The sequence below is a fragment of the Melanotaenia boesemani genome, chromosome 11 (assembly GCF_017639745.1).
Source record: "Melanotaenia boesemani isolate fMelBoe1 chromosome 11, fMelBoe1.pri, whole genome shotgun sequence".
NCBI classification, from domain to species: domain Eukaryota; kingdom Metazoa; phylum Chordata; class Actinopteri; order Atheriniformes; family Melanotaeniidae; genus Melanotaenia; species Melanotaenia boesemani.
In genome coordinates, this window is record NC_055692.1 from 19,232,857 (window position 1) to 19,259,943 (window position 27,087).

Sequence of the window (27,087 nt, forward strand, 5' to 3'; positions counted from 1 at the left end):
GAGTCAATTTAAATATTTCTTTAGTACTGACTCCCATTTTTTTTTTTAACTACAACTCCTGCACAAGCCCCAAACTATCAATGAAGCAATACCATGGAAACATAAAGACTGAAATCCCAGCTGTCATTTTTAGCCACTTGCCAAACAAGAAATCCTTTCATTGCAGACATGAAAGTCACTTTGTTTAATTTGCCTCTGTGTTAGTCCTGTGACGAACTGGGAACCCATCCAGGGTTTACTCCACGATAGAAGCTGTGATAGGCTTAAGTGCCCGGAAGACCCTCAATTGGATTTTGCGGGTATAAAAAATGGATGGATGGAAGGTTAGATAAAGTTAAGAGGTACAATACAAACCTCATTTTCTTTGATAACATCAACATTTCCATCATGTTAAATGGCAGTAAAACAGACGACTCCTTTGTCTTACCCGCTGTATTTTTAAAAATGAATGCCGTGATGTCTTCATGGAAATAAAGTGCTTTATTTTAGAACATTTTTAGAACATTTTCAAACACACATTCCTCTTAAAAATTTAGCAAATATAAAAAAAAAAACAAAAGAAAAAACACCCTTTGCTCAAACGATGTTGCAAAGAACTGTTAAATTAATCTTAGCTAGCCTTTTCAAAGTTGAATGATCAGCAGTTTGGCAATTTATTCTTCAAAATTAGTTGTTGAGCTGAAGCCCCTGATGTATGTAATAATACACAGAACAGAGACCTTTTAAAGGTGGTTGGTTGTCAGTGAAATCAACTATAGTGGTTAATGTATGTTACTGAGCATCAATTTGGTACAAAGAAATCTCTTTATCTTTGTTTCAAGTTACAAAATCTTAAAAATGTTCAAAAATTTAGTCTGAGTGGCATTCCACTGAACTGTCACCACGCTTCGACCCCACCGAGCGTCTTAGGAGCAAAGCAATCCTTGGCACATGCTGAAGAAATGACTGCTGAGCATGCTTGTTTTTAAGAGTCTATTTTCTTTCCTGTTGAGGTCTTTAGTTGTTCATGGCTACAAAAGGCAAACAGTCCTTCAGAACGTTGATAATCTCTGCTACAGTAGTTGTGTAACTGCCTCTACCGTAAACTGCATGTCAGCTGTAAATCCACAGAAAGACTGGTCTCTGATATTGCATTTTTGAATTGAGGTGAAGTTGCTCAGTGACAGTTTACAAAAATAATTATTTTCCAAACAGAAATGAAAAGGAAATATTAAAACTTGGGCCAGGATGGATAAACGCCCATTCCTGCTGCAGCAAGGGTATGAGACCATGCAGCCTATTTTAAATTGTTCTCTCACAGCAACATGCTTTTGTTTACCCACCTGTAAAATGTACATTCACAAAGTACAAGATAATTTATTTTTATATGGATGCTTGACTCAATGATCCCAACTTTCTGAATATTTTCACATTGAGTGATATGCATGAGTGGTACCATTTTTGCACCATTAACATTTACCAGGCTTCAGTTTACATCCGATTAATTAATTCCAAGAGAAGGTAAAAATCTGTAAAGTTGGAACCTGAGATTTCTGTTATTTATGGAGCCCAAGATTCTCTGTAGAAAGACTTCACATTGAAAACACCTAAATCTGTCCTTCCAGGTCCACAGTGCTTGCAGATTTCAGTTTGTGCTAGGCTGTTTTCAGCCTAGATAAAAAAAATAATAAATCAGAGGTGACAATTGCCGACCTTAAGTGCTGCATTTGAATATCAAAACTGTATGAAGTCACCTTGAGAATTTAAACTGTTTTGTTCATAGAAGCTTAGTTATACTGATGCAATCTCTCGGACAACAATATGAGGACTAAGTGGTGGTGCTGCTGTGAGTCTTAATTGGAAAAAGAAATATTCCTCAACCAAAATTATCCCAAGTAGTTAATTAAGATGTCGACAAAAGCCAAGATAGAAATATAATAAACTGAACTCTGTCACAAAAAGTACCTTTTGGAAAATAATGTTTGATCTAGCCCGTGTGAGACTCATCGGTTACTGAAAGAAATCTGTGGTTGCATAGATGGAGGTTACAGCAAGTAGGAAGGAAAACTGAGGTGTGGTGGTTGTTTCTGGATCTGGAAAAGTATTATTATTATTATTCCCTCTTATTCCCTTTACTTCTCAGTAAGTGATAGCTGCAATATCCTCTCCAGCTCTTCTTCCTCCTGCCTTCTCATCCTATCCTCTTCCTCTTGAGCTCGCGCAGAGAGCTCCATGGCCAGCTGGAGGTCTGAGTCCGGACTTGAGGCTGAGGGAGAGCTGGCAGGACTGGAGGTGTTTTCATATTCCACCAGCACCCCCTCTGGGATACTCCTAGAAGGACATTGACAGGGCCAGGTGAAACTCAGCTCTCATCTGCTGGTTTTATTGATCGATATGTGTTTTAGCTAGTCACCTAATAATATGTGAACATGTAGTTGCTGTGCTATCAACCTGCTCCTACCTGTCACTCTGGCTGATGGGCATTACATTTGTGAAATCTGTATCAGGATCATCCCAAATCCCCATCTGCAACTCCACAAATATGAAGGGAACTTAATAAGAAGCATGTTAAAAAATTAGCTGAGATTTTAAGCACCCAAGACTAATTTGTGTGTCAAGGTATTTGTGCAGCAGATTATTCTGACCTGGTCAGCCCCTCTGTGAGAGTCCAGAAGACTCTGATGGATGGCATACTGCAAAAGTTCCTCATCATTGTTGGACATGGGCTTATTACGGTTGCCCCCTTGGCGGTGATAACTTGCAGGCACCTCAAACACCGAAGGATTCACTTGAAACGGTGCTAGGAAGATAAAAGCCACAAGACAAAGAGTTTAGTAACTACAGACTTGTACTCCATTTTCATAAAGCAAAAATTCAGGCTGCTTTGCTACCTGTTGCTGCTTCCTCTTCTCCTGAGGATGTTGGTGTGGCTGCAGCTGTTGTGTTGGCTTCCTCTTCAGTGCTGCATGTATTTACATTTCCAAATGTAATCCTGGCATTCAGCACATGAAACAAGGGGATCTCTGCAAAAGAGTAACGAGAGAATATGAGGGGAGTCATTGAGCTTCTTCAAAGTTTAGTCTCAATGAAAGAAAAAAAAAAAAAGAAAAACAACAAAACAAACAAGCAAAAAAAAACAAAGAATTATCCTGCCACGCTGGAAATTACATACCTATTTTAACAGGAAATCCAGGAGGAAACTTCAGGGTTACAAAGTCTCGAAGCCGTGCAAAGTGGGAGCTAGTTCGAGCCATGAGGTCAATGATGGGGGTTACCTGCTCCACCAGGGAGAGAGGATGTTCCTCACTCATCCACAGTGTACCTTTAAACCTATGTGAAAAAGGTAAAGAAAATGCAGTTAAAATGCTCATACAGATACAGAATGAGGCTATTAAACACTTCAAATGTGCCTTACTTCTGTGTTCGAATGCTCAATTCAATGGGACGCCCAATATCTCTGTTCCCGAGGTCAAAGTCAGGATCAAAATATTCCTCAGGGGTGATTGCAGTGGGATTTGTGGCAGTTGCATACTCAAGAGTTAAGTCCTAAAGAAAAAAATCCAAATCACAAATAACATGAAGTGAGCTACTGGGCAGAGAGGGGGGAAAAAGAGCTCCACGTAGCACAACAGCATTTCAACATCTTACCCCCTGTGCACTAATGTGCTGCTCCACAGTCCCCAGCAGAGACTCCAAGATGTTCCTTTCACCTTAAAAAAATAGTCAGACGTTGTTTTATAATCTGACTAGTGATAATGCTAAAAATAAAAAAACAACTTGTAATGAAGGACAGAAAAGTAACACATGAAAACATTTTCCACCTACTTCTAATCCTCGTTTTCTCTTCATCTGTTAGATGCTCTGTCCTTGTCCTGATCACCACATTTACATTGTTGACACTGAAAACCTGAGCAAACAGTTTTAAGCTAATGTCATTTCATTTCAGAAACAAGTTGTGCTGTTTTTACTGGTAAAGCAGTTTAGTTTTAACAAATGGATAGTTTATAATTTGCACAAACCTTGGCTTCAAATCCATTAACCATTTCTGTTTTGTCAGATCTCCAGCCCCAAATACCAGACTTGCTCCTGTGAAAACAACCACAGCATTACAGTCATCATCCCTTAGTTTAGAATGACTTTTAGAAAACAGATAATACAACGATAACTACAACTACATTGTAGTTGTCTGTATGGTAAAACTAAGACTCTAGTTGCTACCTCAGACATCAGAGGTAGCTAGCCAGATGATGATTAACTGATAAGATAATAATTTATCAACCAAAACTGGCTGCATAGTATATGAAAAATCTACCAACTTGCAAATAGTGAGTAATAATAACAGTGAGTAACAGTAATAGTGTTAACATCAGATGAGTGTATATCATAATATACAGGCCAGATACAAATAAATAAGTTTGGAATAAAAAAAAGGAAGTTATAAGATCTATTCATTGTGAAAGAATAACAAAATTAAAATTCCTTGCCTCTCAAAAGCGATATCCTTTGTGTCCAAGTAGGTGTTTATAATAGGTGTTGTCAACCTTTTGGCAACTTCCTGTACAGCTGGCTGCATGGACTCTAATGTGACATCCTCCCTTTCTTGGGATATATTGAAGCGTTCAATATCAACAACTTCGTCATCATGGTTCACCTCCATCAACTCTGCATATGAATCTGTCAAAATATAGGCGCTTACAGCTCATTGAAGACAAATGACAACTCAAAGAGAACATCTTGTTTTTGTAAATGTTAAAACACACACACGCACCATTTCCTCTGAAAATGTAGCTCCTACGGCCTCTGATCCAGGTCATGTTTTCAAAGCCTTGAAGAGTGGCATCCACTCGCAGGCAGGCGCCACTTTTCCAAATACGACAAACATCACTTGGACAAACCCGGGACAGAAGAGGGACTGTGAAGCAACAACATATGAATGTCTTACAATGGAAAAAATGTAACTCATAACATAACCAAAACAAAGGAGGCATGTAGGTAGTTTTTCCTGCATGTCCTGATAAACCCTCATGTGCATATTTTACCACTGGGTGCTGTAAAATTATAAAACACTTGGCAATGTCTTCCCTTTTTTTGCATACTGAATTGGTGATAACCAACTGGTTTGAAATGATTAAGTTGTCAGGCACACACACAAAGCTTTCCAAAAATTGCCAATAATGAAAAACATTTGAAAAACAGCTTACTCCAACTGGTGAATTCCCACTTCATTTCCATATAGAAGTCTGGCGACTGTGGATGAAAAACAAGATTAACTGTTTACTCCATCAGCACGTTTCCAGTCATATGTAAAAATGGTGACAAGACAAGGAGAAAATATATCAAGTAAAACCTCTCGGATCTTTGACAGCAGCTCAGGAACTCCTCCCAGAGCAGTGGAGGCTTTGAGGTAGTCTCTGCGTTGAAGCACTAACTGAACCATCTCTGGATCTCCAGTGCTGACTGCTTCCTGTAAGACTGCACAGATGCAGACAAGAATAAACAAACTACTACACCTTTTAAAGGTAACATCACCCTTCCCGTTGGTGTGTATATTATTCATTAAGAAATCTCAACATGATGGCATTCTACTGCATCAAAGGACATGTAGGCTTAAAAAAAAAAGAAAGGGCATGAGTAATCAAACAACCCATAAATCATTTAAGAAGGATATCTGCAAGAGAAGTGAAGGAAACAAGCATTTCTTGTCTGCTGTATTGCCAGCTTCAGAGCTAACCTGTCCAGTTGTTGGCATTTTCTTTAGTCACTTGAGCACCATGTCTCAGGAGGACTCTCACTGACTCTAGGTGTCCAAGTGATACAGCCAAGTGCAAAGGTGTCCGACCTCTGGGATCCACAGCCTCAATGTTGCTCTGAGAGAAAAAACAAACAACCACAAGAAAAACAAACAAATATACCTGTTACAACTGCATTCATATATTACTGTATGGATACCTGTTTACACTATAAATACAGTAGGATCAACAAAAGAGTATTTTGTTCTGGCTTTGCAAATGATATCATAGAAAGCTCCAATACCCTTCCATAAAAGTCTTTGTTGGTAATAATACAGGACTGTAGAACTCAGTGCACAGGTATTACGTCTGTGACTCATGAGAAACAGACATGTAATAAGATTATAAATGTGTGTAAATACCACCAGAAACATCTTCTGTAAATATTAAAATATTTCTTTGTAATCTGTCTGAAAAATTAATATTTTCTATATTGACTAATGTGATGTTTTCTTCGTTATAAACTGATCTGTGAAAATGGTGGCAAATGCGGACACTACTGGTATCAGAGCCACTGAAAACTAGTTACTACTTTAGATATGAAGATGTCACCACAACGGAATGTTGTGGTGACACAACCGACACAGTTTATATACACATGTATGTGAGCTGTCATGAGAATAAAACATAATAAACATGTTTGTTTTCCCCCCTTCTTTTTTATGTAAAGCATTTGTGTTTCCATACTGCTCAACAGGTCTATGTTAACACATCTTTAATAATCCACGAATGCCTTTGAACAGCAAACAAGCCATCCATTTGTTCCTAAATATTTCTAATGCAACTTAATCGTCAAAATCTGCTGATCGGTCTACAGCTAACTTTAGTCCTGAAAGATAATCAAGCATTGTTTTGTATGACTGCGTAGCATCTGTCAACATCACTGGCCTACTTTGCCTGCGGACACTGAACAGCTCAATCCTTGTTTCAGATAGCAACGCATCCGTATGAGAGTTAGCAATAAAGGATGTGTTTTTACGAACCTGTGGTAACTTTAGTTGCTCTTCCAGTTTCCTGTAATCATTTTCCCAAACTGCGGAATGCAGGGGGAAATCCACTGTGATGCCTTCGCTAACATTAGCCGCTGACATCTTCCTCTTTCTCGGTCCTTTCAGTGTCACAAAGCTCTGATAATTACAGCCATGAAAAAATGCTGCTAGCTACAGACTAGTCATGTTAAATATGTAACACGGATTATCCGTGTCTTTACAACGAAGAGCAACGCAAAAAAACTCAATTCAGTGACCAACTTCACCCCCAAGCCTTCCCTAATAAAACTTTTGAACAAGGAAGTGCCACAAGCAGTAGCACACGTTAACAACAGGGGTGTCCTAGATAGAAAAAGATTTATACGTCTTCTGAGCACCATCCAAATGATAACCTACCAACGTCACATTTATAATGACAATTAATTAAAGCATAAAAGCCTTTTCTTTTTCTGTCGATTAGCTTCAGTAACGCAATTAGCAGCTAAAAGTATCGTCGTTAAAAAAAAATACAAAACAAAACAAAAAACAGTAGGCAGTTCCAGTTTCGGCGCAACCATTTCAAGTATTAACACGGGGGTTACCAAGCCTTCCCAAGTATCGTCATTGTATCAGTCGATCTCATTTTAAATCTAAGTCTAATATTTTGTATATTGTGTACATTTATGACAGAAATATAAACTAAATAAACCGTGTAATTTTCCAGACAAAACGTGTCTGTTTTGCCTCTGACATCAGGATGGTATCGCCGCTGTTGCGTATCTGGGAGGGTGGTTGACAACCTGAAACTTTACCGCAAGTTGACGACTGTGCGATTAATCACAGCTGGTATAAAATTAACCAGAGATCTTCCACCTTCTCAGCTATGCTTATTTGTTGTTTATATTAAACTGAGTTTCAATCCACACAACCATAATGATACGAGAAATACTTCCACAAAACAAAACTACAACTAGCATAAGTGTAACAAACAAAACTGTCTAAAGAGTAATTTGTTTTGTGGGTTACTGCTGTATTGTGTAGTTTTGCATGATTGTTGTGATTATATTGCAAGCATGTTTTTATTATGCAAGCACCTTTCGTTATTTGGAACATTTTGCATCTCTGTTACCATTTGTTCCTCTTAAATGTCATTTTGCATAATCTGGTCATGTATTTGCCATTGTCATCTCTTTGAGATAATTTGCTTCTCCTTTTGTGATTGTGCATGTCAAAAAGAGAAGTAGAGGTAACTGCATCTCCTTGGGGTTGAGTGACATAGTAGTGCAAATGTTCCGTACTAACAAAGGTACTGGGTCTAATAGGGGGGTTTCATCAGTCCTTATATGTGGTGGGCTAATGAGAATAATATAATTAGTCCTTTCACTCCAGTTAAATTTGACAGTAGAAGGGTGTTTAAATAAATAAATAAATAAATAAATAAATAAATAAATAAATCTTCAAAAGATTTGTATCCACCAAGGGTCACTCTACACTTCCCTTAAAAACTGATCCTGGCAGTGCAGTGCCATAGGGTGCATAGATTAAACTCATGATTCTTTTAATACCCGCAGTTGGAGTTGTCAGGTACTGGTTATGCTCCGGTAAACTTAACCAAGCATGTTTTATTGTATTGATGAATATGCTAAAATCTAGCTATAAAAATATTATTTGTGACTGGGATTAATAAATGAATTACCAATGTCTTAGGAGATATTGCTTTTTTTTTTTTGCTTTTTTTTTTAAAAGCGGTGTATTTCCTGACAGTCCAGATTGTGGGTATAGTTAGCTCTCACCAATAGGCCACAGTAGCAGCTGCTGCTGGGAGGACTCTGCTGTGACTGAGACAGCAGAGTAAACTACCAAGTGGGTATAGGCTAGTTAGCAAGGCAGGTGGTTGTCTAGTCAGCGGTCTTGCAGGGAATCAGTTTGTGTCGAATCCTGAGAGAGAAAAGAGATAACCCTGGCATGTTCGGGACACATTGCTTGCGAAAAGTTAAAGGCTAGTAACCGCGAATAGGTCGGTGTTTGGTTTGTTTTTAGTAGCTATGTCTAGCTAACGCGGAAGGCGTCTCCACATTGTAATCAATGGTTAGCATAACGGGCGTAATACTGCACACATTTTAAAAGGCATTCACTCCCGAGTTAAGGATGTCTAAACGCATACGAAACACTGAAGTCTGCGCAGACTGCAGTGTTCCAGGTAAGGAAATCCAGACTGCATGCGTTTAGCTGGCTGCGGTCATTTATCTGCTGACATTTGGTCCTTCAATCGATAAAGCTGGATTAAATCAGATTAAAAGTGCCACTCCGTGCAAAGTTGTCGATGCATTCCGTCTCCACGGCTGTGCAAGTTGATGTTAGTGTTTATGAGCAAGCAGCTGCTGGTTGCCGTGTTTCTTGCTTTAATAAGGAACTGACTGTGGATGTGTTATTATGACAGGACAGCTGCTATGTTTAGGTGTCTCACAGAGCTTAACGCATCATTAATTTTATTTAAATGTATTAATATGTTCTAAGTCTTTATGTTAAATTACTGTGTAAGCTCTCTGACATTTTTGGTGTCCATTAAGGATGACTGCATCATTCAGAAAAAGTCAGTGGTGATCTGCCATCCTGTACCATCATGTGAGGGTGTCTGAAGTGAGTTAAACTCACCGAGCTGATGAGGGATGACAGCATGTAAATCCTTTGTCATTCTTACAATTGGTGTCTGCAGTGGTTGGAAGCAGATTACTTCTTACCAGTACTACTGCTTACTCACTACTACTTACTAGATTACTTCTCCAAATATCTCAACTTAAACATGATTCCTCTTTATGACATCAAGAAAATACTAGCATCTTCTAAAATATGTTTATTAAAACTGATTTTAGGTATAGGAGTATGTTTTACAATGCTTCTACAGGCAAATGCTTCTTTGAAAGCCAAACTAATTGTTGCTGCATAGTGTGTGAGATACTTTGAAAAGTCCCATTTACGGTATAAAGAAATGACGTGATGTTTTGCAGCAGGCGCAGGAAGCAAAACAGGATGCTGAGAATTGACACACACTCTCAATGCAGCTTTTTTTTCTATTGTGGCGCCATCGTGTTTTGCCTTTGTGTTATACTGTTAGAACATAACATGAAGACTTCCTTTTATCTTAAGGTGTTGTTTTTCCACTTAGGATTATTTTTGCTTGTTTATTGCTAGATGATAATAAAAGTATTCAAGTATTTGAAGTATTCAGTAACTCTTCATTCAGATTAGTTAACCCTGAGGTCTCCACAGCAGCTGGCCCAAACTTCCCCACCATATGGCTGGGTCCAGTTGTTGGGTGGGAATATTTTTAGAGGGTCAAGATGTGGCATTAAATTTAGCAGCACTTGTTGAGGAAAGCATAAAAGAGACATGTCAGCAGGTCTTAGTGGAGAGCTGTTAAGTGGAGATTGTGAAAACTGGGGACCAGGAGACAAAATCTGACCAGCACCCCCTGCAGCTGTTACTCCTACACCTCAGCTGTCTGTAAGACATTTACAGTCTCCCGTGTCCATCCTGTCACAGTGCCAGATGCCAAATCTGCTTAGCAGTTCACTGGATGTGTGAGGGTCATATAAGTTTACAGCGCTTTCAGTCTTGGGGTGTTTGGTGTCAGAAAGAGTCTGTCTGCCGACAGAAGACAGTACAACTTTGTGACATCTGTAGTAGATGAAATGTGCTAAATGGGTCAAGGTTAGGTACACATTTATTTTGGTCGCAGTCTATACTACACTCTATTTCTAACACCATGCATTACTTGATTGTGCAGCTGTTAAAAATGTCTACATTTTCTTTACACTTTTTTGAAAGAGGAAGCAACTTTTTTAAAAGGTTCTTCCACCTACATCTGCTACTTCTCACTTCCTTTTTACACATTGCACAGCTTCATTTAAATATGCTGTCAAAAAGGCACTAAAGCGCCATTTACATCATCTACAATTTGTTTTCATTTTAAAGCACTAAGATTTGTCTCCAGATGTAAGTGGAAGTCTTCCCAAGGCATGTTTATTTTAAAGGTTAAGTAATGAATAATATCATATATTTTGAAGTCTGAAACACATGATTCTAGTTGTTTAAGTTTGACACCTTGACCCAGAGTTGTTAAGGAATCACATGAAAAACCAAAAGGTAACTGTTTATTACCCGTTTCCAGGCCTGAGCCTAATTGATCATGGGGATATTACAAGTTTTATAGAGGCCTCGGTAATTTCATAAAGTAGCAGAAGTTTTTAGTAAATGTTGCTCAAGCAGTAATGTTGTGATACTAAGCTTACATGTACATTAGTGCTAAATTCGTTTTAAAAATATTTTTGCACTAAAACAATGTACATTGAGTTGAAAATCATGCGGTATAAAAGCACAAGTTACTGATTTATTTGTCGTCAATTTGGGAAAAATCAAGTTTTTTTTTTTTTTATACAGATCAGTTGTAAGTTATATCAGACTTTGACTGAACACAAACTATTTGTCAAGAAAGTCAACAGTTTTAGGATTAATTAATGAACCTAAGCACATGTCTGTAACAGTTTAAAACAGCATTCACTATGGAGACAGTGTAGTGTTGAGAAAAAACATGAAGCTAGATCTAAAAAGTGGCACATGAAGACAGATGACTTGTGATTCTGAATGAACTTGTACTGTATTCGACTATTAACGATTATCTTTTATTACTGACTGAAAGCTAGAGCAGATTAAATACATAAGAGCTGAGGTATGCAGTATGGGACTTAATATTTAAATGTTTTTAATGCTGATTTCATGTTCTCTCCTTCTCAGAACCTCGCTGGGCCTCAGTAAATAGGGGTGTGTTGATTTGTGACGAGTGCTGCAGCGTGCATCGAGGTCTGGGCAGACACAGCTCCCAAGTCCGTCACTTGACACACACACCATGGCCTCCTACGCAGCTACAGGTTAATGACCCACCTGCTGAAATAATTTCTGTTTGTGTTCAGCTTTCCTGCTTGTGTTTTCTGTGAGCTATGCCATTTTTTTATTGTAGCTTTTGTTGGTTGAAGAATGAACTTTCTGTTGTCTGACATGTAGTGATCTCTAATACTGCAGATTTTAATTAAGTAAAAGATTAAATGTTGGTTTACTGTTGTGTTAAAAGAGCCTTCTGATGTGTGTCCGTTTGGTTCAGATATAGCAACTGTTGTTCTGGATGGGTATTGATAACAGATGATCACCTTATTGCAATCAATGGGACACATTAAACCAATTTTTTTTCTCTAAATTTCGCCCAGATGGTTCAGACATTATACAGCAATGGTGCAAATTCAATATGGGAGCACTCGCTTTTGGACCCTGCATCTGTGATGAGTGGAAAACGCAAGGCCAACCCTCAGGACAAACTTCAGTGAGTCATAAATCTTTTTTTTTTTTCTTTTAATAAACACTTTATACATCTGTAAAAATACAACAAATGAATAAAAGATTGCTGACTCTACCCTTTGCTAATTTGTGCCTGTTTGATTTTTCCATTGTTTAATATTTGTGTTTCTAAAAGCCCAAACAAATCAGATTTTATAAAAGCCAAATATCAAATGCTGGCATTCGTCCATCGCATGCCTTGCCGGGAAGATGATAGCTCTGCAGCAAAAGATTTAAGCAAGGTGAGGGAGGATAGTTACTCACAGTGTTTACACAAAAACTGAAGCATGCTTTATGATACTTTGTTTTATGGGATTCTAGTAAATTCTCTCTTTCTTCAGCAACTTCACTCGAGCGTGCGCACTGGTAATCTTGAGACTTGCTTGAGGCTGCTATCCCTGGGAGCACAAGCTAATTTCTTTCACCCTGTAAGACTTTAACTCTGTTTTCAAAACCCATCATTTTTATTGTATAGTTAATTCTCTCCATTGGTTGTAGTTTATATTGATTTGTTGTGTTTATCACTGTCTCCTCCAGGAAAAGGGAAACACTCCGCTGCATGTAGCTGCAAAGGCAGGACAAGTATCTCAGGCTGAATTGTTAACTGTTTATGGTGCAGATCCTGGAGCTCCAGACAGCAATGGAAAAACTCCCATTGACTATGCAAGGTAAGCCTCCTGACTTATGTTTAGTAGATTAGGCTTTTGTCCTATAATCATACCGTTTGGAGTTTTAGAATATATTGTGATTATATATTTTCAGAGAATCTGGCCACCATGACCTGGCAGACAGACTGGTGGAGATTCAGTATGAACTCACTGACCGACTGGCGTTTTACTTGTGTGGGAGGAAACCAGGTACAGAGGGAGAGGAATCTGTAATTGCCTGTGGGTGAAAGAATCTGAAATTGTGTTTTTTGGCTTAACTGGAGTAAAATGTAATTACACACTTTCCATCATTAGCAAATTGCCTGAAACCTGATGGTAAATTGTGAATGGTTCTGCTCAATATAATCTTCCCCTTAAGTTTTATATGATTGATGAAGCCAGGACTTTCTTGTTTTTTTAGATCATAAAACTGGCCAGCACTTCATTGTTCCACAAATGGCTGACAGGTGAGAAAGCAGAAGCTGTTGAGTTAAAATGACGATGGCCAATTTGCAGGGATTTGTCTTTGGTTTAAGTTCATCTGAGCCAACATAGTGAGTGCAGTCAGTCATGGTTTTACTTTTGCTCTGAGGCTTGTGCTGACTCGCTCTCTGCAGTGTCTATTATCTGTGTTAAGAGGAAATGGACCCAGTGAGGTAGCTGACTTAACCACAATCTCTATACTTGAAGCACGTAATCAAATAATGTGGAATGACCACAACTATCGGCTCCAATTTCAAGCATGCAGAGGATCTGAAAGCAGGACTTTAAAACACTGATTGTGGTTTTTCATTTTGAATAATGCATTTGATTGTTTTTTAAAATGCTGTCTTTTGATGGATCAGAAACATGTAAGTATAACTTGTTGGGGAAGAGGCAGTATGTTGATAACAAGGGGAAAAAAGAGTCAGTATATCTTTATGAAAGTTATTTTCTCTCTGCAGCAGTGTAGATCTGTCAGAACTTGCAAAAGCAGCAAAGAGGAAACTGCAGTCTGTAAGTAATTGGTTAGATTTGAGAGATTTCATTGTTTTCTACTTGACTTTAGTTGAAGTGTGACTTTTGATCTTCATGCAGCTCAGTAATCATTTATTTGAGGAGCTGGCAATGGATGTGTATGATGAAGTGGACAGACGAGAGACTGATGCAGGTAAGACCTCTTCAATGGCATGTCCTCATTCAAAAACCTCCACTTATACTGTAATTATACTTAAACCTTCGATTATCACTGATGTCATTCTTGTTATATTTTTTGCAGTGTGGTTGGCCACACAAAATCACAGCACCCTGGTGACAGAGACAACTGTGGTTCCTTTTCTTCCTGTGAATCCAGAGTATTCATCAACACGAAACCAGGCAAGTCGGCTGTGCAAAAGTCCCCTGTAAACATGGCTTCCTTCTGCATGTATTTGCTTTAAAGTTAAACTGAATACTGCTGATGTGTTTAGGGACGACAAAAGCTTGCAAGATTTAACGCATACGAATTCGCAACTTTGGTGATTGACATATTAAGTGATGCTAAGCGCAGACAACAGGGGAATTCATCAGTTAGTCCCAAAGGTTGGTATTTTTATTTTACTTTATTCCAAAATCCTCCTGGCACTGATTTGCAGAACTGATTCCACTTTGTGCCCCTTCATTCCAGACAATGTTGAACTTATACTGAAGAACATGCCTGTTAGACACTGTAGTGATAGCCAGGACAATGACCAGCCCGACTATGACAGCGTAGCGTCCGATGAGGACACAGATCAAGAGCTCCCATCAAGCAAAGGAGACAGAACAAAGGTACTTTGCCATTAGCTTCACAAATGATAAGTTCTTTCTGTTGGCATTTTATTTTTAACTCGTCTCTGCCCCAGAGCCTGGACTCTGACCAGTCTGATGGCCCTATAACTATGCAAGAATTCATTGAAGTGAAGAACGCACTCTCTGCCTCTGAAGCCAAGATCCAGCAGCTCATGAAAGCCAACAACAGCCTGAGCGATGAGCTGAGACTGATGCAGAAAAAGGTATCCACTGCGCTCCACCAATAAGATCACTAACACCAGGGGCCGGACTGGGAGGGGAGGGGGGGCACAGTGGGTCAGCAGAGCACTTGTCCTGCCCTGTGTGATCACACTCTGATGCCCAGCCTGCAGCTTGCAAAGAGGGCCAAGTCAAGAAAATAGCGATAGTGTGCATGTTCAGCTTGAATGGAAACTGGAGAATTAGTTTGTTTGAACTAAAAGATGCATCCTTGCTCCATGTAACAAAGAATTCAGTCTTTTTTTATATAATATGAATTAGAGTTAGGCCATCTAATGTTGCTAACAAGCATGTTCTTAAAAAACGCATGACATAATTGACAATGGTTTTTAATTTTTCATAATACATAGTGACTAACTGAAATTGTATGTGTGTGTTTTGCTTCATCACATTGTTTATTGCACAGAATGTCTTTTGGATGATTTATAGCTGTTTTTTCTTAGTTGTGTGTGTTTATTGTTTACCATTTTTTCTAAGTGGTTACATTTGGCAGAAAGATTGTCCTCCAACTTTGTTTCTCTGTTACACTAAACAACTTGGTCATAGGAGTTAGAGATTTAGTACAAATTAGTAAACTCTTAATCCCAAACTAGCTTTGAAAATTACCATTTTTTTCCACATGTGCTCCATGCATATGAGACTTTCTACAGTTTAGTTTTCTTTGGTTAAACTAGCTTTTATTTGGCTATTGAGATGGAGGATGAAGATGATTTTTCTGGATGCCCATCCCTCAGTCACGTAAAAATGTGAAGAAAACCAGCATGACACAGCATGTTGTGACACTGGTTGTAAGTAATTATGAATTAACATTTCAAAGGTCACAAATCCCCCTTCTGTTTTCCCCCAAATACCAATTTATGAACATATCATAGCATTCGGCCTTAAGTGTAATCAAATATAGATAAAAAATAGAGGTTACTAAGTAAATCCTTCAACACTCCCTCCTTTACAAAACAAAAATCTCCCACCTTCCTCTGCATTGAATGCAACCAGTTGCATTATTTAAAGTCAATTTTTGATTTTCCTGAATGCCTTTTTTTCTTGATTCTTAAGTCAATGTGTCTGTACTGTAGCTCTAACTTTGTGCAGCCATCTCTTGCTTGCTTACCACTTGCTTTGCATTTTCAGACCAAGAGAAAATTATGCTCTGAAATTAATGTTAGTCCTGTGATGTTAGCAGAATCAAACGAGACCTCATTTTAATTAATTTGTGTTACTGCTCGTTATCAGTAACAGTAAATTTGGGAATTTTTCAATAACAATATAATTAAGATAAGAATGTTCTTATGTAGAAGAAGCTCTGCTAATACTGTACTTTTATTATTGAAGCAGATTCAGGTTTGTTATATTGGTGACATCATGAAAAAAAGAGAAGTTTTCAGATTCTTTATATTGTTAAAGAAGTGGTTTCTTCCTGCCAAACCTTGGCAGGGTGAAGTACCTATTTCTACGCTCACTTCATATCGTGTAACAATAGCTATTTAAAGACACAGGATGCTTAAGAATGGAGCAGAACAGGACACAACGCTTGCTTTGCTGAGAGCACCTCTTAGTGTGTTGCTGCAATCTCTTCCAGCTGCAATCTCTGCAAAGCGAGAACACATCTCTCAGGCGGCAGGTCACAACCAATATCTATCAGATCCCCAGCGGTACAGACTACCCTGACCCCTCCAGCCCCTCAGCTCTGAAACGCCGGCAGTCTGCGCGGGCCAGTCGGCCCATGTCTATGTATGAGACCGGCTCAGTCCTGAAGCCTTATCTCCCCAAAGGGGAAACTCCCTACCCAGAGGAGGGTATCCCCACCCTGCAATCCTTCCCACTCCATGTAAGTAAGACCTGTTCCCTGCTCTCCTTTGCAATTTCCTCTCCACTGCCTTGTTTCCACAACTTTTCCTCGTCATCCTATTGCATTTCATTTCCCCCTTTCCTTTTTTTCCTTATCAGTTACTTCAGTTCTTTATTTTTTGTTTTTTTATTTTTTGCTGCATCTTAGACAGAATCATTAAAAAGTCACAATATCTTGTGTTTCATGACTGAGTTGCATTCAGTTTTCTCCACGTAAAAATTGACACATTATCTGCATGTATTTGTTGTTCATGGGAGTGCTGTTCATTTGTTAGACAAAAGTAGTTGTGGAAGCAAGAAGATGCTGTTATGATGAAGGTTTGATGGAGGGTTGTACTGTGTTTTATGTTGATGAAGCATTAAAACTACCATACAAGAACTCTGTGTTTTTTAATGCATGTCACACTCACACTCCTCATCTGTCTTCATTTTACATTTAGAAAATGATGTAGTGAAATATGAGCCTATAAATGAACATTTTCTAGTAATATTCTCAGTGAATAGTTTAGAACTCAAAGAATAAATGCAGAAAAATCATCTATAAAACAACTTAGAATAAATCTATATTTTTATATAAAAATACTAAGTTTAGATATAGCTTTTTTGTTGTTTTGTAAAAAATGATCTTTATATTTATTCCAGAGTTACATTTTCCATCAACTTCATTATTAATAAACTACATTTGATAAACAACTGGCTTCAAGGGACTTTTGGAGCTTTGTATCTCTGTTGCTCTAGTCTGTATAAATGTTTTTATATATATAATTTAAATATATTTAAAATATGGTTTGAACCCTGTCTTTAGACTGAAAGGGGCGTTTTTGTGACCACATCTTCATCCCTCCCCTCATTTCCATCCACCCTGTCTTGGTCGAAGGATGACAGTTCACAAAAGGTTAAGTACACCCACATTTGGTCCGCATCTTGTGGGACGCAGCAAGTCCTCTTGGAGCCTGTTTCTACCTGTTCCTCCTCCCTCACCTTCCTGTGTTCTCCAGCTTTTTGTCTGCCCTGCTGCATGAGCCATATCTCCACTGGCTGCCCCCACCATCAGTTACCCACCTTCATCAGCATAATCTTCACGGCGCTGCTGAACAGTTGGATTGGTGTGATTGCTGTTATGATGAAACCATTACGTGACGGCTAAAGGTTGAGCATAAAGTTGTGATGCAGCAGCTGCCAATTTTTGCTTCTCTGCACTTTAGACACTTTTCAAGGGGATGATGTTGAAAATGTTTTGGTGAGTCAAAGTAAGTTAGAGGAATTTATTTAAATAAAAATACATAAAGGAAAGAAATTCTGCATTTTGAGAATTTAGTTTTGATATGTACATTTTACTTTGCTTTAATTGTTGGTGTTATCTTTTTATTTCGTGGATGACAAATCCTTTTGCAAAGTGTGCTTCTCACTACAACATTAGCCAAACTCGTGGTTCATGAATCATCTGTTCAGGTAGAACAGAGATTTAACCAAACGTGTGAGCTGATCAACATTTCCTGAGACAAGTTCTGTCGTGCTTCCTTTTTGGTCTCCACAGCATGCAAGAAGGTGGTTTGTACAGAGTCACTGGAAGTGTCTGATTGTGCACAGTTGGCCTGTGAAGCACGAGTGTGCTTGTCTGCTGCTTCTCCTCTTTAATCGTAGCTTGATGTTTAGTCAAAGATGCAGAGAGAGTAGCGTAAAGATGACAAATTCCTACAGTATTTCATGTTTTTGTGAGACTCTTATGAAATGATCTAAACCATGACTTCCTTTAATGATGATGGCTTGGGTTTGCCCATCTTTGTTTTTGTAGACATTTCTTGCCATTTTGGGCTAATGTAATAAAAAAAACTGTCACAAGTCTGTCTTTACTTCTAAATTTCACAAGTTTTCACACAGAAATAAACATTTTGTCACATTTAATGGGAAACATCGTCAGCTGAATGGAGCAGGGTCTAATTAAATGAAAGGTTAACAGAAACATGTCATATCAGTGTAAAACTATCTGAACATCGCGTACTAACCCTGCATTAACTTCTTGAAATGACATGCTCTTGCTTTGTAGCTGTATTGGCTTGTTTTATTCAGTCATCTGCATTACTTTTTACTTGTCTATGGCATTTACCAGAGAAATGTGGGTTACACTTGACTGTTTCTGCATTGTTCCATCAACAAATGGGAGTTCTTACACACCATTGGCTGTTTTGTTATTACTCTTCCCTTCAGGCCTCAAAGTTAGAAAAGCAAAGCAGCATGCCAGAAAGTGACTATGACAACACATTCAATGACTCTGAGATGGATGATTCCGGGTAAGAAGAGCTTTATGCAAAATGACAAATAAAAATCTGACTCCTAAAAATATAAGGGGCCTTGTGTACAGTTTTATTATTTAAAAGCTCAAATGTGGTGCTTTAACAGTAGGTTTGATTTTCTTGAATTTCCTGCTCCAGTTTCTGCAGACGAGGGAGGCTGCGGAGCAGCGGCTGGATGGGAGATGGCAGCTCTATCCCAGAGCTGGATGATCTAGAGATGGAGTCAGATCCCACACTTCCCAGCACAGAGGATGTCATCCGTAAAACTGAGCAGATCACCAAGAATATTCAGGAGCTCTTGCGAGCTGCTCAGGATAATAAACATGACAGGTCAGAAACTGTCTTCTTATATTTGGACCAGATTTTTATTTTCATAACCTTGCTTTCATTTCAAACCGAAGTTCCTCTTGTATTTATCATTTTTCTGTTTTGATAATGAGTTTATGCTCCATCATTTCCCTTTTTTTTGTTACCTTCACTCTTCCGACTCGTTCTACTTCCACCATGCTCTGCTGTTGTTGTTTTGGTTTCCCCATCCTTCGCACCTGTGAGCAGACCATGTGAGCGTGAAGGTGTGCGGCGGCTCAGGCACAGCCTGGGATGTTTCAGCACTCTGGTGCCCTGGGCCGAGAAGCCCCCCTCTCCCCTCCAGCCGCTTAGCCTCCGGTCCCCTGATCCCTCCTCCTGGTACTCTGGCCTCTGTCCCTGCCTCCCAGGCACAGTTTTCTATTCCTCTCCCCGACACGGTTTCTTCTTCTCTTTCACCTGCTAACAACCTAATTCTGTGACCTGCTACTGCATGCTTTCATATTTCATTAAAACCTTCCTTTCATTTAATTTTCCTCTCAAGCTCTGAATGGTTGAGTTACTACCTATCCAACAGTTTAGGTAATAGATGGTGTATTTGATTTTTCAGCTAAAAGTTTCTGCTCTGTTGCTATTATTGTAAAAACAAGTGTGTTAAATAGCATGTTTATGAAGAGGAAGACGATGCATGGTTTGTTGTGAAAACTAGATATTTATTTATTGTGCAAAATTAATATCTTGTAATAGCTGCTATTTTTAGGATTTTAACTTTTCTTTTTGTCAGAGTATTTATAAGTTTGAATTTATAACTTTTAGATATATGAGCATAACTACATTCAAATCTTTTCTCCTTACAGCTTCATACCCTGCTCAGAAAGAATACATGCGGCTGTAACAGAAATGGCTGCTCTCTTTCCAAAGGTTTGTAAATCTCATTTTACTTGGTGAGGTTTTGGCAAGTCTTTTTTAATCTGAGATTTTTTTTAAAAACTCAAATAGATCATGTTTTTGCTCTTGTCTGAAGAAAGATGCAGAAACATTCAGTTGGTTTGAAGCTGTTTATTTGTTCCTCTACAGAAGCCACGCTCGGAGACTGTGAGAGGCGCTCTGCGTTTGCTGACCTCCAGTGCGTGCCGTCTTCAGAGCGAGTGCCGGAAGGCCGTGCCCTCGGAGGGCTGCCCAGGACCGGACATGCAGCTTGTCACCCAGCAGGTCATCCAATGTGCTTATGACATTGCCAAGGCCGCCAAGCAGCTTGTCACCATCACAACAAAGGAGAATATTAACTAAACAGCACTTACAGAGCTGTAAAACCATCAGCATCTCAATTTAGTTTTTTACGCATTTCAGTTTTTATTTAAATTTTTTTTTTTGTATTTGTGATATTTGCATGCATTGTTTTTTATTTATATATTGACAGTATTTAAAGCAAGACTAAACAAAGTCTTGTATCAAGGGGAAACTCTGCTAGGATATATTAAGTTGTTATAGAAGCACAATTTCTCTTGAAATAAAACAAAGCTTCCAGGAGCCGGTTTGTAAGCTACTCTATAAAAAGGGTAGTTAGAAGATATTTTTAGTATGTCCATGGTGTCAGTAATTGGCATTGACAAAACGGATTAAGCACAGCACACTATGATAAAGAATATTATCAGTCCAAAGCCACACGTGGATGCTAACAAACCATAGATGAATGGTCACTGAATGTTTTACTGAACTCTTGTTGCTAAAAGAGCTTCTTCTCATTTATTGCATCATCATACCATTAAATTCATATAAAAAATAGACCATTTAATTAACTTCCATCAAGTGTTGGAATTGTTCATTCACTCTTTGTAGCTCTGCAATGCTAATGTTTGCCACATTAAACTATTTATATGTTCTGTCCCCTGTCCAAATGTAACCGTCTGCCGTGCACTAATAACAGCTATTTATGTGTACTCGTCCAGCCAGTGAATGCAAGTAAGACTTGTTCAGGGGCCAAGCTATATTTCTCACCAGCACTAAGGTATTGTTGCTTCAAGTTACGATTTGGTGTACTTCGAACAGGCTCCAGATTGCACAGTATACTGCCACCATTTCACTGTCGGTGGTGTTGAAACATTAGAGCTAATAGCCATACTGTATGTATGTCTATGTGTTGTGTGCACTGTTCTGTTGCTGCTAGTTTTGTATTTAATGTTGCAACATATGGGATGAAACTCAGTGTTTTCTGTATTATTGAGCAACCCACCTTTTATCTTCAAGTGTTTCAGAATTTTTCATTTTGAGATCTGTTCCAAGCAATGTCCCTCTCTGTGCTCGACTGGAGTGCAGGGATAGATGTGATGCAGCTGTTCGGCTGCACTTGAGAAAAGTTATTTTCTAAATAAACTTAATTTATAAACATGACCTTTGGTTGTTTGATAGATTTTATATTTATAGAGTTTTTACTTTTCATAGGCTTGGTGCAGGAATGTTTCTTTGCTTTGATTGCAAAAGTTTTATTTTGAAAAAGTCTACAAACAGAATATAAAATCCTGTCTTTGAACAACTCTAAAAGTGCAAAAAAACAAACAACAAAAAAATGTACACCAGCATCAGAACATGAGCATGGCACAATATATGCTCTGCATAGCCTCCCTTCATCGTTTAAAAGGCACTAAAAGAAAGGTTCAGATTTTAACAACCTGCCGGAAGGCAGTAAATATTCCCATTTACTGGAAGAGTTAGTGTAATTGTTCATCCTCATCACTGTAACCACGGAAACATTCCTTTACAATTACTCCAGAGTAAAAACAAAGCTTTTAGTCCTTTGTGCAAAAAATGCTATTTACACTTACAATACATTCTTTCAGTAGTCTGAGATTGTAAAAAAGACACCTACTAAAATGCTTGATGGAGCCTCGAGTAGAAGACTTTCCTTTTTACTGTGCCTCTACTGAAATGACACTGTATTTAAGAAAACATCCTTTTTACTTGAGCTTTGAACTCTGTGTAAACTTCATCCCCCAGTTGTCACACATGGATGAGGTGAGAAAGGATATCTTTTTTGCCAGCATTGACAGGAGGAGTATAGGCTGGTTATTGGCTGGTTTGGTTAGCATGAGGATATGGGGGAATATAAACCTATCGTTTAAAGCTCATTTCTAAATGTAAAAAATATACATCCCACAATTCAGTTGGAGTTTATTCTTGCAGACTGGTCATGTCCAGGCTGATCGTGGCCTGCTATGAATCTGAAAAAGACAGTTTTTAGCATATTTCAATATTAAATAGCATTTTGGAACTTGGAAGCTTGTCATATTATCCAGCAGCTTAAATTTAATATTTTACCTTCTCATGGTATCCTCTCTCAGCCATTCTCTGCATCTCAAGCCTCAGCTCCTCCTCTTGGACTCTAAGTGCTTCTCTCTCCTCCTCTTCCTCCTGTACTATCCTGCACTGTTCCTCCAACTGCTCTTGGTGTTGCTGCTCCACCTGCAATAATTCCACAAATAAATTTAGGACTGCTTTATAAAAAGCTAAAACAAACACAGATCTTTCAGTTTGCACCAACCTGAGCCTTTATCTCTTGCATTCTTGCTGTCCTGCGGCCTTCATCTTGCTCCTTCTCCTGACGTCTGAGTTCTCTCTCAAACTCCAGCTCCTGAATCAGCTCTTCTCGTCTCTTCAGGGATTCCTCCTGGGCCTCACGGTTCTTCTGCATTTGCAGCTCCAGCTGCTGCTGTCTCCCTGCAAGCACCTTACCAAGAAAGACAGAATTTATTTGGTTTCTTTATTCATTTTTTCCCACACTAAAAAAACAAATTCAAAATTCAAAACAAATTTACCTCATGCATGAGCCGTTCTCGGGCTTTCCTCTCCTTCTCCCATTGAGCCTCTTGTTTCTCCCATACACGTTGAGCCTCTTCTCTAAAATATGTGTTACACTGGTTTGCATTTGAAGTGAAACAGGAGTACCTTCCTGGAGAGACAACACTGAATCTTGATGCTCACCTGTGTAGGATGTCTAACTCAGCCTCTCTCTCCGCCTCCAGCTGCAGCTGCTCTTCAATCACCCGTTTCATCCAGGCAGCATCTGCAATAGCTCTTTGCTTCCGTGCTGTCTCCAGCCTCCTGTCCTCCTGCTCCCCTTCCAGCAAAGCTGCCAGGATCTTACGATCTGCTTCCTGGTATTTATACAGGATTTTAAGTGGGGGAAAAAAATCAAGAAAGATGGATTATATCTAGAAAAAACACTAAGTAGGTGTTACCAGTTCCTCCTGTACTTGCTGGGCTCTCCTCTTCAGTTGAGCTCGATATTGATGGATTAAGAAATGCCTAATGGAACACAAATCCAATGAGTCCAATACCCCAGAAAAATTGTGTAGACTTTTGATTGGTCATCTTTGAAAAGAGCCCCCCCCCCACCTCATTTTAGACTTCTTTCGCCTCTCCTCAGCATTCCTCCTCTGCTCCTCTATCTTGTCCAGCTCCCACTGCTGGACCAGCAGAGCCTCTTGCTCCTTTTTTAGACAGGTGGCCTGAGAAAATAGAAGCATATAACCACAAGTTCTAAACTATTTTTCCACAGGATAGTTTGTTAAGAATCCAAATACCTCCTCCTCTCTCAGCTTCAACTCTTCCATTTGGTTGCGAAGATCCTCCATTCTCTTACACTCCTCTTCTTTCTTCCTCTCCTCTGCTTGCTTCATCCTCTCCAGAGCCTCCTTTCGAGTTCTCTCATATTCATTTTCAAATCGTTTCTTCTCCTCCTGTTCAGCGACTTCTTTCTGCATGTTTGCCAACATGAGTCACAGCAGGTGTCAAAACTTTCTTAATTAGGTATTATGTTAAGGGGATTAACCACAGTGTATTTCAGACTCAATTATGTGCTCACAGAACACTGTTTAATTAAAAATAGATATGCTGCATTATTAATTGTTCATATAGAAGGATGATTACAAGTTTAATAATTGGTTAGTCTTATGTGTCATTACTGGTTTAAAGTAGGTAGAGTATTAGAATGGAGGGCAGTTTCTTTACAATTTGGTTTTACTATCATTAAAATTAGCAGAATTTGAGCTCTGACAGCTGGAATGATTGTCCTACCTGCTTCTTCTCAGATATCTGGTCCTGCCACTGGCTGACAACATGATCTTTATGTAATGCTGACTCGACCTGCAGACAGAATAAGAGAGTAAGTTGTGACACAGCCGACACAGATACTGATGAACTTGACCTGAAGAGGCAGGGATACCAGAGCATTTTACTCCTAAAGAAAACACAGGACTCAGGTTATCAGAAAGTCATGGAACGTGTGCCTCACAAGTGCTATAAGATTCCAGATCAAATGGACATCTGAACAAAAAGTGTCTGTTATCTCCACCTGCTGGGCTCTTCAGAAATACAGGATGGCTACCAGATACCTGAAGTCATTAATCACATCATCACGTTGAGGTACTTTTAGTCGTTTTGCATCAATTGTTAAAAGCAGTCTACCTCTCGCAACTCTGTGTTGTTTCTCTTCCAGTGCTCCCTCAGCAATTCTTGTGCAAGCTAAGGGCAAAGAACAGATATGATATTTACACTCTTACATGGCACAACACCATGATCACTATAAAAAAATAAAATATGCAACTATTTCAGTGAAACTACCTTCTTCCTTCTTTCCTCTCTTGCTGTATGAAGCTCATCAGTTTTCTGAACCAACTGACCCGTAAGTGTGCTCCTGTCAGGGACTACTTTCTGGAGCTCTGCCTCCAGCTGGTTTCGCTCCTCTTGCAGCATGGCCCTGAGCCGATTCCTACGCTGCTCCAGGCTGGCCTTCTTTTCCTCCCTCAGTTTTTGGTTATGGTATGCTGACATACTAACAAAAAGTGGACAAATAAATTTACTTGTGTTAGGTGCAGTGGCATCTTTTTTCCTCATGATTAAACTTTTCAACATTAAGGAACAACAAAGAAAATCAGAAAATCCTAAAAGATTGTTTAAAGTAGTAATGCTAAGGTTTAATTAAAGCCAATTAACAAGCTCAAAATGATAATGGTTTGCATTTATTCTGTTACAGTAGTTAAAGAGGCAGAAGTGCTAAAAGATGGACACCAACAGCTCAAAATGTATCAGAGGCTTGCAGATAGTTCTCTGAATGTATGAATATAATTATTAAAATTATGTTAGGTTCTTTTCTATCTATGTCCAAAATAATTTACTTTCTCAATGTCACACACTTGAAAAGCTGCAGAAAATTTTTAATGATCAAACATAAACTGTAGATTTCTTCACTTCTTTGACACTCCTTGTGAGCCCGTGATGTGTATATTTATTTAAGAGACTTTTGAATAGTTATTCAGGTAAGTTAGCACATAAGATTTTTAGTTACGAGTCATTTAAAAGAGAACCGTCAATAACCATGAAGCAGCTATGGATTACCATTAATAATGAATAACATAAGGATGGAAAGAGACAGAGAACATCAATATACAGAAATAATGTGTGCAGTTGGTGTGACAGCTTCACAGTTTAGTTTATGAGAGTACTATGTTGTGAAATGACGCAGTAAACGGGTTACCTCTGCTTGTAGGAGCGTTGGGAGCTCCACGCAGCGTGTGTCTGGCTGCGGACTCTCTGCTCTCTGAAGTACTGAGCATGAAGCTCCCACTGCTGCCGCCATCGAACCTCCTGCTCCCGCTGTCGGGCCAGCTGGTCGGCAAGGACCCAGGACCGGCTGGGTGCACGGGATAATGTCGGCAGAGCCATGGGTCTGAATCACAGTGAACACATCAGACAGCACTACCAATAGTGGGATTAAGAAGTAGCTTTTTAGTAACTGGGTCAATTGTTAAAACATAGCAAGATTCAAGTGTGTGGAGTCGATTATTAAGTGGAACATATTCATACCAAACATCCACTCCAAAAGCTTTATTTTAATACATGTTACCGACTTTAAACATTTAAAATATAAGGGCTACAAAGAAATAAAATATTTCAGAATTTCATTACAGAAAGGAGTTTCCATTAAAACGTTAAGCACCGCATTATCAATCGGCAGAGTCAGCAGCAAATGATCGTCTACGGGTAAACTAACTGAGGGCTTTGCAGCTCCCTAGGTAATAATAAACATTTTGCTTTCAGTGGTATGATACTTTGTCCTATCAGGTTTACATTAAAAGATTAAATTTATACGACGAAAACGCACCGAAACCCTTTCACCGAGTCTGGCTAATAACCGCCGTTTTCCTTAGTTACCAACTGACACACTTCCTAGTTACTCCTACGCTACGGCATGAAGAAAAAGACAAAAATATCCTTTGCGAAAAAGCGCGAAATAATTTCTCTGCAAACCACACACACACGCACACACACACACACACACACACACACACACACACACACACACACACACACACACACATATATATATATATATATATATATATATATATATATATATATATATATATATATATATATATACACATATATATATATATAAATATATATATATAATTGGTACTCTCAGATGGATCAATTTTAATCTCCAACGGAAGCCTAAAGTGTCATGTCAAAATAATGGACTTATTACTCCTCAATATAAATCTGTCCCAAAGATATGGCCTGCCAAATACAACATGGGCTTTTGTGACAACCATCCCCATCGCTATTTCAATAAGGAAAAAAAAGCCAAATGAAAAAAATTTATATATTTTTAAAAATCTTTTAATTTAAAGCATTTAATTGAATATTTAGTCTAAACAACCATTTATTGAGGCTACAGTCTCTCATATTTCAAGAACAGACACAATTACTTGTAAAGAAACAGTATAAAAATGTGTATAAAAACAGTACAACAGAACAGACATAGGCCTACAAAAATCTGGTA

The 27,087-nt window shown here is 38.7% G+C and overlaps 3 protein-coding genes across 7 annotated transcripts; 1 reads left to right on the top strand and 2 right to left on the bottom strand.

Moving 5' to 3' along the window:
- Positions 1–461: 461 nt before the first annotated feature.
- Positions 462–7,277, bottom strand: ankrd13a (ankyrin repeat domain 13A). Its single transcript, XM_041999977.1, has 15 exons — positions 6,752–7,277; positions 5,711–5,846; positions 5,327–5,451; positions 5,181–5,226; positions 4,748–4,891; positions 4,464–4,653; positions 3,999–4,065; positions 3,805–3,886; positions 3,628–3,689; positions 3,395–3,525; positions 3,152–3,309; positions 2,871–3,002; positions 2,625–2,779; positions 2,441–2,505; positions 462–2,310 (listed from the first exon to the last, which is right to left on the bottom strand). The coding sequence occupies exons 1-15, from the start codon at positions 6,857–6,859 to the stop codon at positions 2,112–2,114; spliced, it is 1,800 nt and encodes a 599-aa protein (XP_041855911.1). The 5' UTR covers positions 6,860–7,277; the 3' UTR covers positions 462–2,111.
- A 1,269-nt stretch (positions 7,278–8,546) lies between these two features.
- git2a (G protein-coupled receptor kinase interacting ArfGAP 2a) lies at positions 8,547–21,635 on the top strand. Of its 5 annotated transcripts, XM_041999110.1 has the most exons (21): positions 8,548–8,936; positions 11,531–11,664; positions 11,998–12,110; positions 12,261–12,366; positions 12,466–12,552; positions 12,662–12,792; positions 12,887–12,981; positions 13,193–13,238; positions 13,617–13,622; positions 13,716–13,767; positions 13,849–13,921; positions 14,030–14,127; positions 14,220–14,331; positions 14,417–14,559; positions 14,634–14,783; positions 16,376–16,624; positions 17,450–17,539; positions 18,853–18,935; positions 19,077–19,268; positions 20,102–20,165; positions 20,322–21,635. In XM_041999110.1, exons 1-21 carry the CDS (start codon positions 8,885–8,887, stop codon positions 20,532–20,534), a joined length of 2,289 nt encoding a protein of 762 aa, XP_041855044.1. In that variant the 5' UTR covers positions 8,548–8,884; the 3' UTR covers positions 20,535–21,635. The 5 variants fall into 5 exon arrangements, with proteins under 5 accessions (XP_041855048.1, XP_041855044.1, XP_041855046.1 ...); XM_041999114.1 differs by lacking the exon at positions 16,376–16,624 and having other exon boundaries at positions 8,547–8,936; XM_041999112.1 differs by lacking the exon at positions 17,450–17,539.
- A 762-nt stretch (positions 21,636–22,397) lies between these two features.
- On the bottom strand, positions 22,398–26,531 carry LOC121648772 (trichoplein, keratin filament binding). Its single transcript, XM_041999116.1, has 13 exons — positions 26,404–26,531; positions 25,777–25,968; positions 24,864–25,074; positions 24,708–24,764; positions 24,318–24,386; positions 23,825–23,998; positions 23,637–23,749; positions 23,480–23,546; positions 23,223–23,395; positions 23,057–23,138; positions 22,783–22,968; positions 22,560–22,703; positions 22,398–22,462 (listed from the first exon to the last, which is right to left on the bottom strand). Exons 2-13 carry the CDS (start codon positions 25,962–25,964, stop codon positions 22,430–22,432), a joined length of 1,497 nt encoding a protein of 498 aa, XP_041855050.1. The 5' UTR covers positions 25,965–25,968; positions 26,404–26,531; the 3' UTR covers positions 22,398–22,429.
- Positions 26,532–27,087: the final 556 nt, after the last annotated feature.

Coding starts and splice junctions, on each gene's coding strand:
- ankrd13a (XM_041999977.1), bottom strand. CDS start 6,859: ATGTCAGCGGCTAATGTTAGCGAAGGCATCACAGTGGATTTCCCCCTG. Junction 5,452..5,710: donor AAATGCCAACAACTGGACAG/GTTAGCTCTGAA, acceptor GCATCTGTGCAG/TCTTACAGGAAGCAGTCAGC. Junction 3,887..3,998: donor TTAATGGATTTGAAGCCAAG/GTTTGTGCAAAT, acceptor CTGTTTGCTCAG/GTTTTCAGTGTCAACAATGT.
- git2a (XM_041999110.1), top strand. CDS start 8,885: ATGTCTAAACGCATACGAAACACTGAAGTCTGCGCAGACTGCAGTGTT. Junction 12,111..12,260: donor AACCCTCAGGACAAACTTCA/GTGAGTCATAAA, acceptor TGTTTCTAAAAG/CCCAAACAAATCAGATTTTA. Junction 12,553..12,661: donor AAGCTAATTTCTTTCACCCT/GTAAGACTTTAA, acceptor TGTCTCCTCCAG/GAAAAGGGAAACACTCCGCT.
- LOC121648772 (XM_041999116.1), bottom strand. CDS start 25,964: ATGGCTCTGCCGACATTATCCCGTGCACCCAGCCGGTCCTGGGTCCTT. Junction 24,387..24,707: donor ACAACACAGAGTTGCGAGAG/GTAGACTGCTTT, acceptor TTCTGTCTGCAG/GTCGAGTCAGCATTACATAA. Junction 23,396..23,479: donor AGCAAGTACAGGAGGAACTG/GTAACACCTACT, acceptor TATAAATACCAG/GAAGCAGATCGTAAGATCCT.